A 15,345-nucleotide genomic window follows, 5' to 3' on the forward strand; every position below is an offset into this window, starting at 1 on the left:
TCCGTTCCTTTCAAAGAGCCGTTCAAAAGAGCCGTTTTTTTAAGGTTACTAGGTTTATCTGCAAAATAATCACCAGGATAATGATTGACTGTTGTTACGTGCCAGGCAGGCTGTACTTGTGTGGTTCTCCTTCCCTCCTGCTTTTCTCTCTTCTCCCTGTCTTCTGCACAGCTAATCAGCAGCTGATCAGGACCTGCCTGTGCACCAGAGTCTGATGGCTGATTGGATCCTCTCACCCTAAGCTGGCCTATCAGCAGCCAGGGCCGACCATAAAGGAGGCACCCAGGAAGTCTTCTCGCTCTCTCACTCTGGGTTGATTGCTGATGGAGGAGCATGCAATTGACTACCTTGTAACGACAATATTTCTCTTTGTTTTGTATGACCTATATTGAAAGTGTGTGTGTTGAGAGGTGGAGGAGTTAGGTAAGTCTGGGGTACCCTGTACACTTCTCATCACGTAGTTAACTAATGTTAAGACACACTAGGTTAGCGGATTGTTGCCACCCCTGTATTCTGTTTTGTCCAATTCTGAGTAGTTTAGGTAGTGAGGGTTTTTGTTTGAGTTTTGGTTTCAAAGGATAGACGTAGAGATAGGCCTGGTTTTGTTATGCTTGTTTCTTTTGTTTGGCACAATCCTTCGACTCCTCCTCCTCCTCACACAGAGTATTTCTGTTCAGTTTTCTAGGTTTACAAAAATAAACTTTTTGTCAAACCTTTACGCTGACACTCATATTATTGGTTGTTGTGTGTTAATGTCTCCAGGTCCCCTAGACCTTAGTGGGGACGTAACACAAATGGGGGCTCGTCCGGGATCTTTATTTTCCTGAGCTAAAGACAACCAATAATATTGAAGTCATTGTGGCTGTTGTAAATTTGCTGAAAAAATGGGTTTTGATTTACAGGATTTTATTGAAAGTCCAAGTGTTGATAAGTTGTATTCCTGTCGCAAAGATGACATGTTATGTGTTGCAGCTCACTTTAACATTTCAGTAGACAAGTATAGAGTAAAAAAAGAGCTAAGAGATGAAATCCTGCAAAAACTAGAGCAGTTAAAGATTCTTGAAATCCCAGGCATGTCAACTCAGACTAGGGCTGATGTGTATTGATGATGATGGTGAACGTGTAGTTGGTGCTTCCTTTATAGAACAGAAGGGTCGTGCTGTATTAGCTACACCTAGAATTGACAAGGTTAATCCTGGAGCTCCTCCTGCAACGCTTCCTAGGTTTGAGGCTTTCTCTCCGGGTAGCTTTGGTGCAAGTAGTAGTGCCAAACTGAAGGTTCGTCTTGCCCGTCTTCAGCTGGAGGCCCAGGAGAAGGAAATGGTGCGTAGAGCGGACTATGATTTCAAACTGCAGATTCGCAAGTTAGAGATAGAAGCTGAAATCACGTTAAAGCGGCTTGAAGTTGATTCCCTGAGAATCTCTTCAGAGCAGAGATTTGAGAGGTCAATACCTTCGCATGCAGTCCATACCAGAAGTTTTGATGTTAGTAAAAATATTGCTTTGGTGCCAACTTTTAGAGAGTCGGAAGTTGACTCATATTTTTGTGCTTTTGAGAGAATTGCTACCGCACTAGTCTGGCCTAAAGACATGTGGCCAATCCTACTTCAGTGCAAATTAGTAGGAAAAGCTCAGGAAGTGGTATCTTCACTTTCTTTGGAAGAAAGCTTGCAGTACGAAGTGCTTAAAGAGTCAATCTTGCGTGCTTATGAGCTTGTGCCGGAGGCTTACAGACAAAAGTTCAGAAACCATAAAAAGTCTGCTACGCAGACATTTGTTGAGTTTGCACGGGAGAAGGGCATTCTCTTTGATAAATGGTGTGCAGCTAATGAAGTGAAGGATCATTTTGAGTCTCTTCGTCAGTTACTTCTCTTGGAAGATTTTAAGAATTCTTTGCCTGAAAGGATGGTGATATTCTTGAATGAACAGAAGGTCAATTCATCCGCTAAGGCAGCTGTCTTAGCGGATGAATTTATGCTCACTCACAAGACTGTGTTTTCTTCTCCCTTGCGCCCAGATAAAGCTTCAGTATCACAAACCGGAAGACCTGATCATGGCACCACAACTTTTGAAAGGTCTAGAGGACCACCGTCACCTCCACGGGGGCCCCGTGAGTGTAACTACTGCCATAAAACAGGACACCTTATTTCAGGGTGTCATTTCTTAAAGCGTAAACAGCAATTTTCGCAACGCTTTCAAACGCCAAAAGGCATGGGACTCATTAAAGGAGTGTCCCTATCAGACATAGGAATGTCCCAGGAAGATGATGTACCTGATCCCTGTTTCAAACCCTTTATTTCAAAGGGCTTTGTTTCTTTAACAGGGGATCCTAAAGACCAGCTGCCAGTACAGGTACTTGGGGACACAGGAGGTTCTCAGTCTATTATTAGAGAAGGCATCTTACCTTTAAACTCCAGATCATCATGTGGATCAAGTGCTGTTGTTCAAGGGGTAGGCATGACACTGGTTGCGGCTCCTTTGCACAATGTTTATATTCACTCATCGCTTGTCAAAGGATTCTTTAAAGTAGCTGTCCTCCCTGCCTTGCCCATCAAAGGTGTTGATTTCATCCTCAGTAATGACTTGGCTGGGGGAAAAGTTAATCCAGTACCTGAGGTCATTGATTCTCCTGATCTAAGTTTAGACACAGGGAAATCAGCTGAAGTACCTCCCGAAATCTTTCCTGCTTGTGTGGTTACAAGGGCCCAGTCAAAGAAATATGGAGAGGACTTGTCTGATTCTTTTCTTGCTACAGGGCAGTTTCTTGATGCCATGACTGTGTCGGACCGACTGCCAGAGGAGGCCCGGTCTGCTGGTGCTGGATCACCCAGTAACAGCTCAGGGCTTGTACAACTGCCTGCCACTCGGGAAGAATTCATGGCAGCCCAGTTAGGTGATGAAAAACGTTCTAAATGTCTCTCTTCTGTTATCAGTCAGGAAGAGGCCAGGTCAAAGAAGATGGCCTACATTATGGAAGATGGCCTATTAATGCGTCGCTGGATTAGTGATGCCTGTGAGGAGTCAGACTCCTTTGCAATTTATCAGGTTGTCGTGCCAACAGCCTATCGTTCTCAGGTGATGTCCTTGGCTCATGATCATCCGTGGTCAGGTCACATGGGGGTGACAAAAACGTATGGGAGAGTTTTAAAACACTTCTTTTGGCCAGGACTCAAGTCTGATGTAGTTCTTTATTGTCGAACATGTCATGACTGCCAAGTGGCTGGTAAACCGAATCAGGTGATTCACCCTGCTCCTCTCATTCCCATTCCGGTAATGGGAGAGCCATTTGAAAGGGTGATTGTGGATTGTGTGGGACCCTTGCCAAAAACTAAAACTGGAAACCAGTTTCTCTTAACTGTCATGTGTGCCTCCACTAGGTTTCCAGAAGCCATCCCACTACGGAAGATCACTGCCCCGGTCATCACCAAGGCACTTCTGAAGTTTTTCTCCATGTTTGGTCTACCGAAGGTAGTTCAAACAGACCAAGGTACCAACTTCATGTCTAAAGTGTTTGCCCGGGTACTTGACACTTTAGGTATCAAGCATGTGACATCCAGCCCATATCATCCTGAAAGTCAGGGGGCATTAGAGAGGTTTCACCAGACTATGAAATGCATGTTAAGAAAACATTGCCACGAGTCTCAAAAAGATTGGGATGACGGTGTTCCTTTTGTGTTATTTGCTGCCCGTGAAGCTGTTCAGGAGTCTCTAGGTTTTAGTCCTGCTGAGCTAGTGTTTGGACATGAGGTCAGAGGTCCTTTAAGAGTTCTTAAAGAGCATTTGATCATGCCAACGAAAAAAAGTTTGCAGTATTCCGGAGTATGTCGCCAAACTAAGGGATCGTCTACATCGTGCTTGCTCCTTGGCTAGAGAAGCTCTGACCTCTACTCAAGGGAAGATGAAGAAACGCTACGACCAGAAGGCGGTAGCGCGCTTGTTTCAGCCAGGTGACAAGGTGTTGGTTCTACTGCCTGTACCTGGTTCTGCTCTGTCTACTAAATGTTCTGGTCCTTATTTTGTAGATAAAAAGCTCGGTGAAACAAATTACGTCATTCAAACACCTGACCGCAGACGTCCTACCAGTGTGTGTCATATCAACATGCTGAAGAAGTACTGCACCAGGGATGACCAAAGTGAATCTTCCAAAGCTCACCAGGTGGAGACAACCGTCTCTCCTATGGCTTCAGTTTCAAGGGTGAGCTCAAATGAGGATGAGTTGGTGATGCGTAATGCAACACCACAGGGGGCAAGACTAAGCAATACTGAGGTATTGGCTGATTTGCCCAATTACTTGTCTCATCTTCCTGATAACCAGGAAATTATTTGCTATGTTTATTGTCAGGTCCAAACATACTGTTTGGATTTATATGTGTGGGGGTGTTACGTGCCAGGCAGGCTGTACTTGTGTGGTTCTCCTTCCCTCCTGCTTTTCTCTCTTCTCCCTGTCTTCTGCACAGCTAATCAGCAGCTGATCAGGACCTGCCTGTGCACCAGAGTCTGATGGCTGATTGGATCCTCTCACCCTAAGCTGGCCTATCAGCAGCCAGGGCCGACCATAAAGGAGGCACCCAGGAAGTCTTCTCGCTCTCTCACTCTGGGTTGATTGCTGATGGAGGAGCATGCAATTGACTACCTTGTATGACCTATATTGAAAGTGTGTGTGTTGAGAGGTGGAGGAGTTAGGTAAGTCTGGGGTACCCTGTACACTTCTCATCACGTAGTTAACTAATGTTAAGACACACTAGGTTAGCGGATTGTTGCCACCCCTGTATTCTGTTTTGTCCAATTCTGAGTAGTTTAGGTAGTGAGGGTTTTTGTTTGAGTTTTGGTTTCAAAGGATAGACGTAGAGATAGGCCTGGTTTTGTTATGCTTGTTTCTTTTGTTTGGCACAATCCTTCGACTCCTCCTCCTCCACACAGAGTATTTTCTGTTCAGTTTTCTAGGTTTACAAAAATAAACTTTTTGTCAAACCTTTACGCTGACTCTCATATTATTGGTTGTTGTGTGTTAATGTCCCCTAGACCTTAGTGGGGACGTAACACTGTATTGCCAGACCTAATGTCAATAATCGGCATTGTAAACGTGACAAGGTGGCGCCATATCCATGTCATCATGTCAGTGAATGTACTTTGAATTTACCTTCTGTATGTGTTAAGTAAATAAAGTTGCCTTGCCTTGAATGAAATTCATGCAACTCTTAATATTAGATACTGTGTTTTTAAGTGGCGATGGAGATTATTTGTTGACCCTGCTTTAAAGGATATTTTGCCTTTGCAAATGGTGTGCTTTATCACTGCCTGGGTTTTGGTTGAAGTGCATCCAAATGCTGCTGCGTTTTCGCGTTTGGCTAATTTTCCATCCGAAAAACACGTCTTCTACCTGTCCCGTACCACTTGTTATGACTTCTCTCTCTCTCGCGTATTCCCTTAAGACCCACCCCATCTCACTCCTCGTGCTGAAACCTACCAATCAGAGTAGGGGCGGGTCTTCACAGCATACGTTTGGGGAACAAAATCAAGCTTTTTAAAAAGGAGAGTGGATTTTGGCAGGCAGTGAGTGCGGACCAACGATTGAACGATAACAAGAACGGTTCTCACCAAGTACGACTCGGTTCCCCTCTTTCGTACCAAAGAGCCGTTCAAAAGAATCGGCTCATTCACGACCGACACATCACTAGTAGACTTACAAAATCTGCAAGGGATCACATACTTATTTCCGCCACTGTACCTTCTCATGTGGAGTATATTAACATTTTCTCTTCGGTATATTTGGCTTCTTTTGCATTTTCTTGTTTTATTGATCGATGTTATTTTAAATAGTTTGTTATTATAGTTTTTTTGTGAATCCAACGAAGACCGGCCGCCCATTGGGAAAGTAAATGTGGAGCCAAATAAAGAATAAGGAATAGTTTCACGGTGGTGGTTCATCAGACGCGTGAAGGCGTACGCAGTTACAGTACATGCTCAGTCAGGCTCAAATGCCTGGTGTGTATTATTCCATTTTTACCATAAAGAACAAATAAGTTAGATCATCTATTGAGCAGAAACAATAAGGTGATCGTATTCATTCAGGGGCTGGACGAAGATCGGTGGAGAGCAAAACTATAAAATATATATATATATATATATATATATATAAATAAAGCAATCCAATCATTCCAGAAGAATGTGAGTATAGTGTTTATTATTTGTAATGGTTCTTTTGTAGGGAATGAGTCCTTACCCCAAGTGAAGGATATCAAGTATCTCGGGGTCTTGTTCTCGAGTGAGGGAACAATGGAGCGTGAGATGGGCCGGAGAATCGGAGCAGCGGGAGCGGTACTGCAGTCGCTTTACCGCACCGTTGTGACGAAAAGAGAGCTGAGCCAGAAGGCAAAGCTCTCTGTCTACCGGGCCATTCTCCTTCCTACCCTCACCTATGGTCATGAAGGATGGGTCATGACCGAAAGAACGAGATCGCGGATACAAGCGGCCGAGATGGGTTTTCTCCGCAGGGTGGTCTCCCTTAGGGATAAGGTGAGAAGGAGCCAGTTGAGGTGGTTCGGGCACCTAGTAAGGATGCCACCTGGGCGCCTCCCTAGGGAGGTGTTCCAGGCACGTCCAGCTGGGAAGAGACCAAGGGGTAGACCTAGGACCAGGTGGAGGGATTATATCTCTTGGCTGGCCTGGGAGCGCCTTGGGATCCCCCAGTCAGAGCTGGTTGATGTGGCCAGGGAAAGGACATTTGGGTCTCTCTGCTGGAACTGCTACCCCCGCGACCCGACCACGGATAAGCGGGAGAAGATGGATAGATGGATGGATGGATGGTTCTTTTGTGAAAAGTTTTTAATAGATTCCTCAAAATCATTTATGACTTAGTTCATGGGAACTCTTTAGTTCTCATGAACTAAGTACAGATCGCGTTCACACCGGAATAAGTCCCTGGGGGAGGATTAGGCAAATGAAGCCGCTGACGTCACTTCTTCTTCTTCGGGTTTACTGGCAGGCCGCAAACAACTTCACGGCGTATACTGCCACCCGAAGTCCCCGGAGTTGGGGACTGGCTTCAGTAGAAGCTGCTGGGACTCCCAGCAGTATGGGCATAGATACGTCTCATTATTTGTGTGAACATAAAAATAATTTGTGTGTAAATATGTGATTTGTAAATGTAAAACACCATCCACAAATGCATTTAAAAGATTTGCAAACTCACAAATAAATTTGCAAATGTAAAACGGATCTGCAAATACGCAAAAATATTTTTACAAATTAAAAAAAGATCTTTGAATATCTCTTTAACCTGTTCTACACCGCCCCCCCCGATACCGGGGGGAAAAACGCGTCATCTGCAGGAAACAGCGTCTGAGGGCATCTTAATATTCAATGAACTATGAATGTTTTATATCCATGTAACGGGAAGAAACTCAGCTAACTGATCATTTTTCTTTTTTTCCCCAAAAAAACCCACAAAGCTAGCGCTGAGCCTATGAATTAGCCATGAGCGGGAAAATGCTAACGCATTACTGCACATGACATCATGCGGTACCCGGAAGACTCAAATGGACAGTGACGCATCTCCAACGAGGCGTTTTGGGGAGGTATTTTCTGTGTTAGAGTTTTACTCCCTACAGGGTGTACTTTGAGGGTTTTGACTCTGCACACCGTTTACATGCATAAAAACCTTCATAACACACAAGGGGACGGGTAATAACTGGAAAAGCATGACATGGGCCCTTTAAGGCTCTGCAAGACTACAGTTTCTTCCTTAGAGCATGTGCAAACGCAATGGAAGAGGTGCAGTATTTGCATGAGCTTGACATGGCTGCGAATATGATGATCATAATAAGAAAGTTACCTTACCAATTCAGAGACAAGTAGAGAACTTTAGCCTGTGAGCTGCAGGAGAGGAACAGCCGCAGAGCAACATTCTTTGACATCACACATTTCATTGAGAGACAAGTTAAAATCTTAACCGACCCAGTATTTGGAAACATTCAAGATGCTCCCTTCATAACAACAAATACTGGTTTAAACAGATCACAGACTCGCTCACATTTTGTAGGAACTAGCTTTGCCACCACTGTAGCCCTTGTAGAAAATGAAACCCAGACAGATACTGAATGGAAGGAACATATTCTGACAAAATGGAGGACATGTCTGTGCTGCTGCGGAGGAGGTCACACCTTGGACTCGTGCCATCAGCTTGAAAAAGGAACACACAAAGAGAAGATAGGCACCTTTTTCCATCAGGAAGCCTGTTTCGGCTGTTTGTGTGTGGGACACATTAGCCTGTTCAAAATGTGGGTTCAAACATCCAACCATACTTCACATCCCTTCCAAAGAAGCAAGACACAATCCTGCTCAAGCCAAGAATACATCAGAGTTATCAGTAGACAGCACACTGGTTTCAAGTGGCCTTACCGGGGCTGGTGATGACAACTGTAAACTTCCCATTGTTCCAGTGCAAGTCAATTCAACGAAAGGCAGCAAGATTGTCACCACCTATGCTTTCTTGGAACCAGGAAGTACAGCAGTGTTTTGTATAGAGGATCTGATGCACGAGCTCGGCCTAAGTGGAAAGAAGGCACAGATTCTTTTACGAACCATGGGCCAAGAGAGGCTCGTAAATGTCTGTGAACTGCCACAAAGCTACACCCAAGAGTGCATGCCTGCCAGCAGTGGGAACATTCCTAGACAAGCAGACCTACAGAGATGGCCTCATCTAAAAAACGTTGATTTGCCTGAAATAAATGCAGGGATTGGACTGTTGATAGGAACCAATGTTCCTAAGGCCTTTGAACCATTGGAAGTCATATGCAGTGTGGATGATGGACCCTATGCAAGCAGGACAATCCTAGGCTGGACAGTGAATGGACCACTTAAAGGAGTGAGTGGGAATGCAATGAACTTTGACAAACCAGAAGTATCTGTGAACAGAATATCAGTTGTGAATTTAGATGAACCTTGGCAACAGCAGCTCAGCACAGACTTCCCTGAATGCACAAGCTGGAATGTCAAGAGAGGATCTCAAGTTTATGAAGTTTGCGTAGAAAGTGTTTTCTCAGCAAGAGCCGAAGAAGAAGTGTAAAAAGAAAAGTTTTAAAGATGAGAAGAACCCTCATCTCAAATCCCAACAAAAGCCCTCTCCTTCAACGGCTGCTCAGAAAGGCGCCCGCTGCAAGCAAAAGAAATGTAACAGCCATCGTGTTCAACAAGGTGGAGACCGTGGAGAACAAGATGAAGTGGACCAACGTGCTCTACAAGGCCGAAGGACTCAAAATCAAAGACGATGAGGCCATGCTGCACTCCTCGTTAAAGAAGGAGTGGGGCGATCAAAGCGAGAATATCGTGAAGAAGCAGAAACGGCAGGAAGAGACTGAAGAACATCCGACATCTTTACCACAATATTGACTCTTTTCGACTGACAGACTTAAAGGGCACTAACGATTATTTTTGACTGAGCCTAGGTGGTGGTACCTTTTGGCCCAACTGACTTATGACTCGTATAAAGAAAGAAGAAGGAAAACTACACATGCATGAACTGCAACTGTATGGACTTGATTACTAAGCTATAATTGTCACATGTCTCCCATTTTAATAATGTTAGTAATTATTATGTATACTAACCTAATAATTAGAGGCTGGTGTGTAGGAGCCATGAAACGTATATAGCAATGCGTTTTGTTTTGATATAGGATGTATGTTTGGTCACTGTTGATAGGTTGGCTTGGGTCACATGGATATGGGCGGCACTCATTATAATCCTGTTCACCTACGTGAGGTGTGTGTGTGGAAGAGAGGGTGACACAGGGCCGTTGTATTTTTTGTTGACCGCACGTTTTAATGATTGCTTTGATTAATATAACAATGTACATGTCCAAGGATAATAAGTTGATCATCCCAGTTTTCATTAAACCACATTATTTTTCAACAGAGTTTTTGATCTCAGCAAGTACTTTTTTGTAGCGTGTCACACAATATCTAACAGGCCCGGCCTCAGCCTCTCAGCGACTTTGTTTGTTTCCTGCTGTCGCTATAGCGGCTTCACAAAACCTTTTGGGAGTTTTACGGGGCGTGGTTTGCATTCCGCCCAGCCAATCAGAAATAGGAACCTTTTTCTCCCACGAAAGTCCCTGCTCTCTAGCAGGGACGGAAAAGGGGGTAAAAAGGTTCTGATTAACTCATTTTAGTTCCGGATTTTTTTTTGGTGTGAACGCGACATTTCGGAACTATATCGGAACTAAAGTGGGAAAAGTACTGCGGTGTGAAAACGCCTTTAGTCGCATATTGACTGGCTAATGTGCCATTTGATTTGTGTTTTACAGCTGTATTTGTCTGCCTGTCATGTCTGTGTTTTATCTGTTGTAACTTCGTACATGCTGCATATATATATATATATATATATATATATATATATATATATATATATATATATATATATATATATATATATATATATATATATATATATATATATATATATATATATATATATATATATATATATATATATCCTTTATTTAAACAGGTAAAAGACTCATTGAGATTAAAATCTCATATATATCTTAATCTTTATATATATTTATATATATATATAAATATATATATAATCTTTATATATATATAAAAACTATATATATATATATAGTTAAAACATTTTGAAAAATTGCAGAGCTCAAATAATAGCATGTCGATATTTTCAAACTGTACGGTATCTCTGACGAAATCATCAAAGCCACACAGGTCCTACACACCCACACAAAGACCGGGAAGCATCTCCAGATGGAGAGACGGTCATTTTACGAGATACACTTGCGTCATTGTTGTCACAGCTATGTTCTTTGTCTGTCATTGGATGCTAACAACAACACGTGACTACGGATCAAGCAACAACCAGGCACTCGTAGCTCTGAATACCAGCGATGCACATCATGGATCTAGACTTTGATGTGTACCTAGCATCTCTTCTTCCAGCGTCAGAGACGCTGAAGCCCACCAAAATGATGTTGCTTTCTTGGGCTTTACTGCAACACATGGAAAACTGAGTAGAATCTCAAATGGCACAGACCTAACCATGTATGCAATAAATGGATCTTGGGATCAAACCTGGGATCAGTCATCATTGACTCCTGGAAAGACTTGAAAGGCTAAAGCCTGGGTGGCTTGAAATTAATTGGAAAATGAAACTCGATCTGTTCAGGATTATCTTCATGTATGGCTCTGAGACCTGGACCCGCAAGGCTCAAATCCCTAATTGTCTAAATTGGTGCCATATTATCCTCCTTTGTAGGGTACAACATCTATCTTGGAAGAACCATCTAAAGGTACAGCAGATGTATGGCAACATCTGGCTCAGCAGGCGCCTAATTCAATGGCAGTCAGGATTTGCTGGTCACTTTTTCTGCACCAAATGTGAACGTATTTTAGATCTGATCCCGTGGAATCCTTCAAGGGGTCTGAAGCTAACCTTCACAGATCTCCTGGATCCACTGGTATCAGTCTGGAAATCTTGTGCCAGCCATGAGCAACCAGAAATGCTGAATGACTGTAGTGCGAGGTCTCTCGACTAAGGTTGCATGATGATGATGATGATGATGATGATGGTGACGATGATGATGATGATGATGATGACAGAAGTCAGAAGAAGAACGTAATCCCTCTCTATAATGGTGAATGGGAATGTCACGTGACGTTATCAACAGAAATTGTTCCGTCTTTGGAAGATAACAGCAACCGCAATCTATTGACTTCACCTGTTCAGCGAGCGGAGTAGACCTAACCTTTTCACTTTAAACTTTTAAACTTGTTCGGGAGGCACTGTGATGTCACTGTAACAGCCACTCATATGACCAACGAACAAAACAAACAAAGGACAATGGGATTATATATTATTCTTTTAAACCAACATGGAAACGAGGGAGATGTAGACACATCAGCAAGAGACGCTGAATGTGCTGAACTACAGGAACACAAAGCACTACACTGGGAATATAAGGTTGCATGATGATGAATACAATTTAAAGCAGGAAATATTTCAGTACAAGTACACATAGTGGAGGATTAATTATGCATGATATGCTGACGCTTTTTTAGGACTCAGTTAGTATTACATTAGCTGTTTTACCTCTGTCCGGAGGATTCTATAGTTCGGAAACACCGATATATATTGACGGCTGCTGCTGTTGCTATGGATGCTATCCTCTAAAGATGGCCGCGACGCCCCAGAATGCACCACGGTCCCATTGCCTATACACATGCTACAGAAGAAGCTAGCAGCCGCAGTGAATCCTCACTTGTGGAGCTCCCTCTGCAGGTCCTGCATGTAGTGGTGACACTGGGCGTAGTAGGTGGCCTGAGCCTCGGCAAAATCCTGTAAACAGCGCAGGTGGTTGAGCTGAGGAGAGAGAGAGAGAGAGAGAGAGAGAGAGGAGACAAATCAGTCCCCAGCAGAACACAACCAAACTAACAGCGGACATTATACTCGGCTCAACATATGTGCTAATGAAAACTCTTGATGATATGTCGGTTTAACTACCCATATGTGTGTAGGTGTATTCTATTAGGTTTGATCCACAGTAAATCTATTAATGTCAATTTCAGAGATCCAACTGAGTGTGTCTTGTTTCATGGATGTGTTTTAATCTGAAAGCATGTGAAGGTGAAGCCTGATGACTCGACAGCTGTGTGTGCAGCAGTGGTACAGAGATCACATCTCTTCACCCACAACAGCAATTTAACTCAAAGTGCTGGCAGCACTGATCGATTATTACTGTAACTGTCCAGGTCTGATCACGGTTTCTGTTCCATTAGAGTCCTGCAATGCCAGAGCCCATGCTGTGCATAGATGTATAATAAGAACTGGATACAACGTTGGAGGCAGGGTCTCGTTCATTCCTATGAGAGCTGCTCATTGACGCATGAGGACAAAATGGCCTGACATTTTCGAGAGCAAAACGTCACAGATTACCCATCATGCCTAGCTGTCAGACAGCGACGTGCAGTCAGGGGAGGCAGGGGAGGCAGAGCCTCACCTGTCATACTCCAATGTAACGGAAAAACAATTAAAGAAAAACTAAATAATAATAATAATAAAATGTCTCCACTGATCTTGTGTAAATGTGATTTATGTATGATTCCAATCGCTTTTTATAGTGAAAATCAGCAAATTTGCCGAGCTCCGCTACGGGAGCGATGACAAGTGAGGCAGGGACGAGCTCTGCCTCACGTAAGCCCACAGTAACTTGCTGGAGCGCGGGCACTAATTTAGCGCGGGCACTTATTTTGTGAGCGCGCTCAAGCCATTTACTGTGGGGTAAGGTGAGGCACAGATGAGCTCTGCCTCACCTCAGAATGCGTCACCCCACAGAAACTGTCTGGAAAGCGGGCCCTAAGCGCATGCCTGTTACCATCTCACTGTATGTCACCAATGTAATGTTTGTAGATCCCTTTATTACATTTATCCTCACCATCCATAGTCTCTAAATAACTTATTTCACGTATATATGATATTTAGGCTCGCTGGTCTCATCGTACAACGGCAATGAAAAAAGCACCAGGAGAGGCAGCCATAACCTCTGCCGCACTGAAGGGGGCGCACGTGAGCCGACAGGTTCTTGTTGCTACTATTCTACGCAGAGACGGTAGATCTGCAAACAACAAACTAGACTTTTGAAACTACAGGAAGATAAGGAGGACTTTTACAAAACAGTAATAGAGATTGTTGTCCAGAAGGATAGCATGGACTTCATCTTCAAGTCAAGGTAAGACCACAACTGTAATGAAAATGGGATCTTACTAAGAAAGAACAATCCAATATTTAGATTTTGGGTATCCTTTTGTTGAACGGTCTGTTTAAAATTAATCATAGCATCAGACTAAAAAAGCTTTTGAAAATAACAGAATATTTCAATTAAGGTCAAAATATAATATTTGTAAATCTGAGTGCTTCACCAGCCATGAACCTCACCGCACGTCACTGCTGTCAGAGCAGAAGTACCGGTATGTGCGCTCATAGAGCATGCCCAGTAGAGTTTCCCCTTAAACCCCGCCCCCCGAGAGAGAAAATAAAACTGGATTTGGCTTTTAGCGCATTTTACAACTTTAAGGACCTAATGAATCTAATAAAGGCTATAAAAGTGATAGGGTAGTTTTATTTAGTTAAAAAAAAAATCTGCTGATTTACAAACGTCTCTTTCCCAATGTTAGTGAATGGGAAAAAGTATTTCTGGGCCGGGTGACATCACGGACTGATACGGAAAGTGTAGTACCGCCGTTTGGCCATTACGAATATTTTCTTCAGAGTCTGGTGCACTTCCCGGGGGCTTGATGCTGTGTTCCCGTTAGTGTTTACTTCCTGTCTGTCTTCTTCTGATGTTCCCTTTAGTGTTTACTTCCTGTCTGTCTTCTTTGCTGTTCCCTTTAGTGTTTACTTCCTGTCCGTCTTCTTCTGCTGTTCCCTTTAGTGTTTACTTCCTGTCTGTCTTCTTCTGATGTTCCCTTTAGTGTTTACTTCCTGTCTGTCTTCTTCTGCTGCTGGTCCCTTTAGTGTTTACTTCCTGTCTCGTCTTCTTCTGTTGTTCCTGTTAGTGTTTACTTCCTGTCCGTCTTCTTCTGATGTTCCCTTAGTGTTTACTTCCTGTCCGTCTTCTTCTGCTGTTCCCTTTAGTGTTTACTTCCTGTCTATCTTCTTCTGCTGCTGCTGCTGTTCCCTTTAGTGTTTACTTCCTGTCTGTCTTCTTCTGTTGTTCCTGTTAGTGATTACTTCCTGTCCGTCTTCTTCTGCTGATCCCTTTAGTGTTTACTTCCTGTTTGTCTTCTTCTGCTGTTCCTGTTAGTGTTTACTTCCTGTGTCTTCTTCTGTTGATTTCTTTGACTTCAAACGCTTTGTCTTTTAACCTTCTTCTTTCTCTCCCTTCATTCTCCTTAGCAACGGTCATTTTTTTACTTCAACCATTGAAATTTCCAAATTGACCAATCAGAATCGGGGATTCAACTTAGTCATGTAATAAAATAATTTAAAATATAGCAGGCTTCAGTGAAGTTCTACATTTCCAATGCTTAGCGTTATGAGCGGTTGATGACTGTAACCCTGATCACTATGAGCAGTTTCCACTGTGCATTCAAACCTAAAGTGAACCCAGCACAACTTTAAAGCACATGTGCCTGTGTGAATGTCCCAAACACAAGCCTGTCCTGCGTCAGACAGAACTTAATTGAAGCCAAATCCTGATGTTTAAAAAAAGTGGTTTATTGCGTTTTTTGTTTCAATTCACAGAGGAAACCCCGGATTTAAAACTGCTCGCAGGGTTGATATATTGTGTAATATAATATTATATATTTTATTGAAAACGATATGATTTTTTTACA

General features: G+C 43.1%; 1 protein-coding gene across 3 annotated transcripts in view; it reads right to left on the bottom strand.

Moving 5' to 3' along the window:
• sh3glb2b (SH3-domain GRB2-like endophilin B2b) overlaps window positions 1-15,345 on the bottom strand; it is a 40,934-nt gene that overhangs the window by 12,084 nt on the left and 13,505 nt on the right. For all 3 annotated transcript variants that reach the window (XM_034133062.1, XM_034133064.1, XM_034133061.1), the window contains one exon: window positions 12,273-12,373. In XM_034133062.1, coding sequence (XP_033988953.1) covers window positions 12,273-12,373 — 101 coding nt within the window. The remainder of the gene's footprint in view (window positions 1-12,272; window positions 12,374-15,345) is intronic.

This window comes from Trematomus bernacchii, unplaced genomic scaffold, assembly GCF_902827165.1.
Source record: "Trematomus bernacchii unplaced genomic scaffold, fTreBer1.1, whole genome shotgun sequence".
NCBI lineage: Eukaryota > Metazoa > Chordata > Actinopteri > Perciformes > Nototheniidae > Trematomus > Trematomus bernacchii.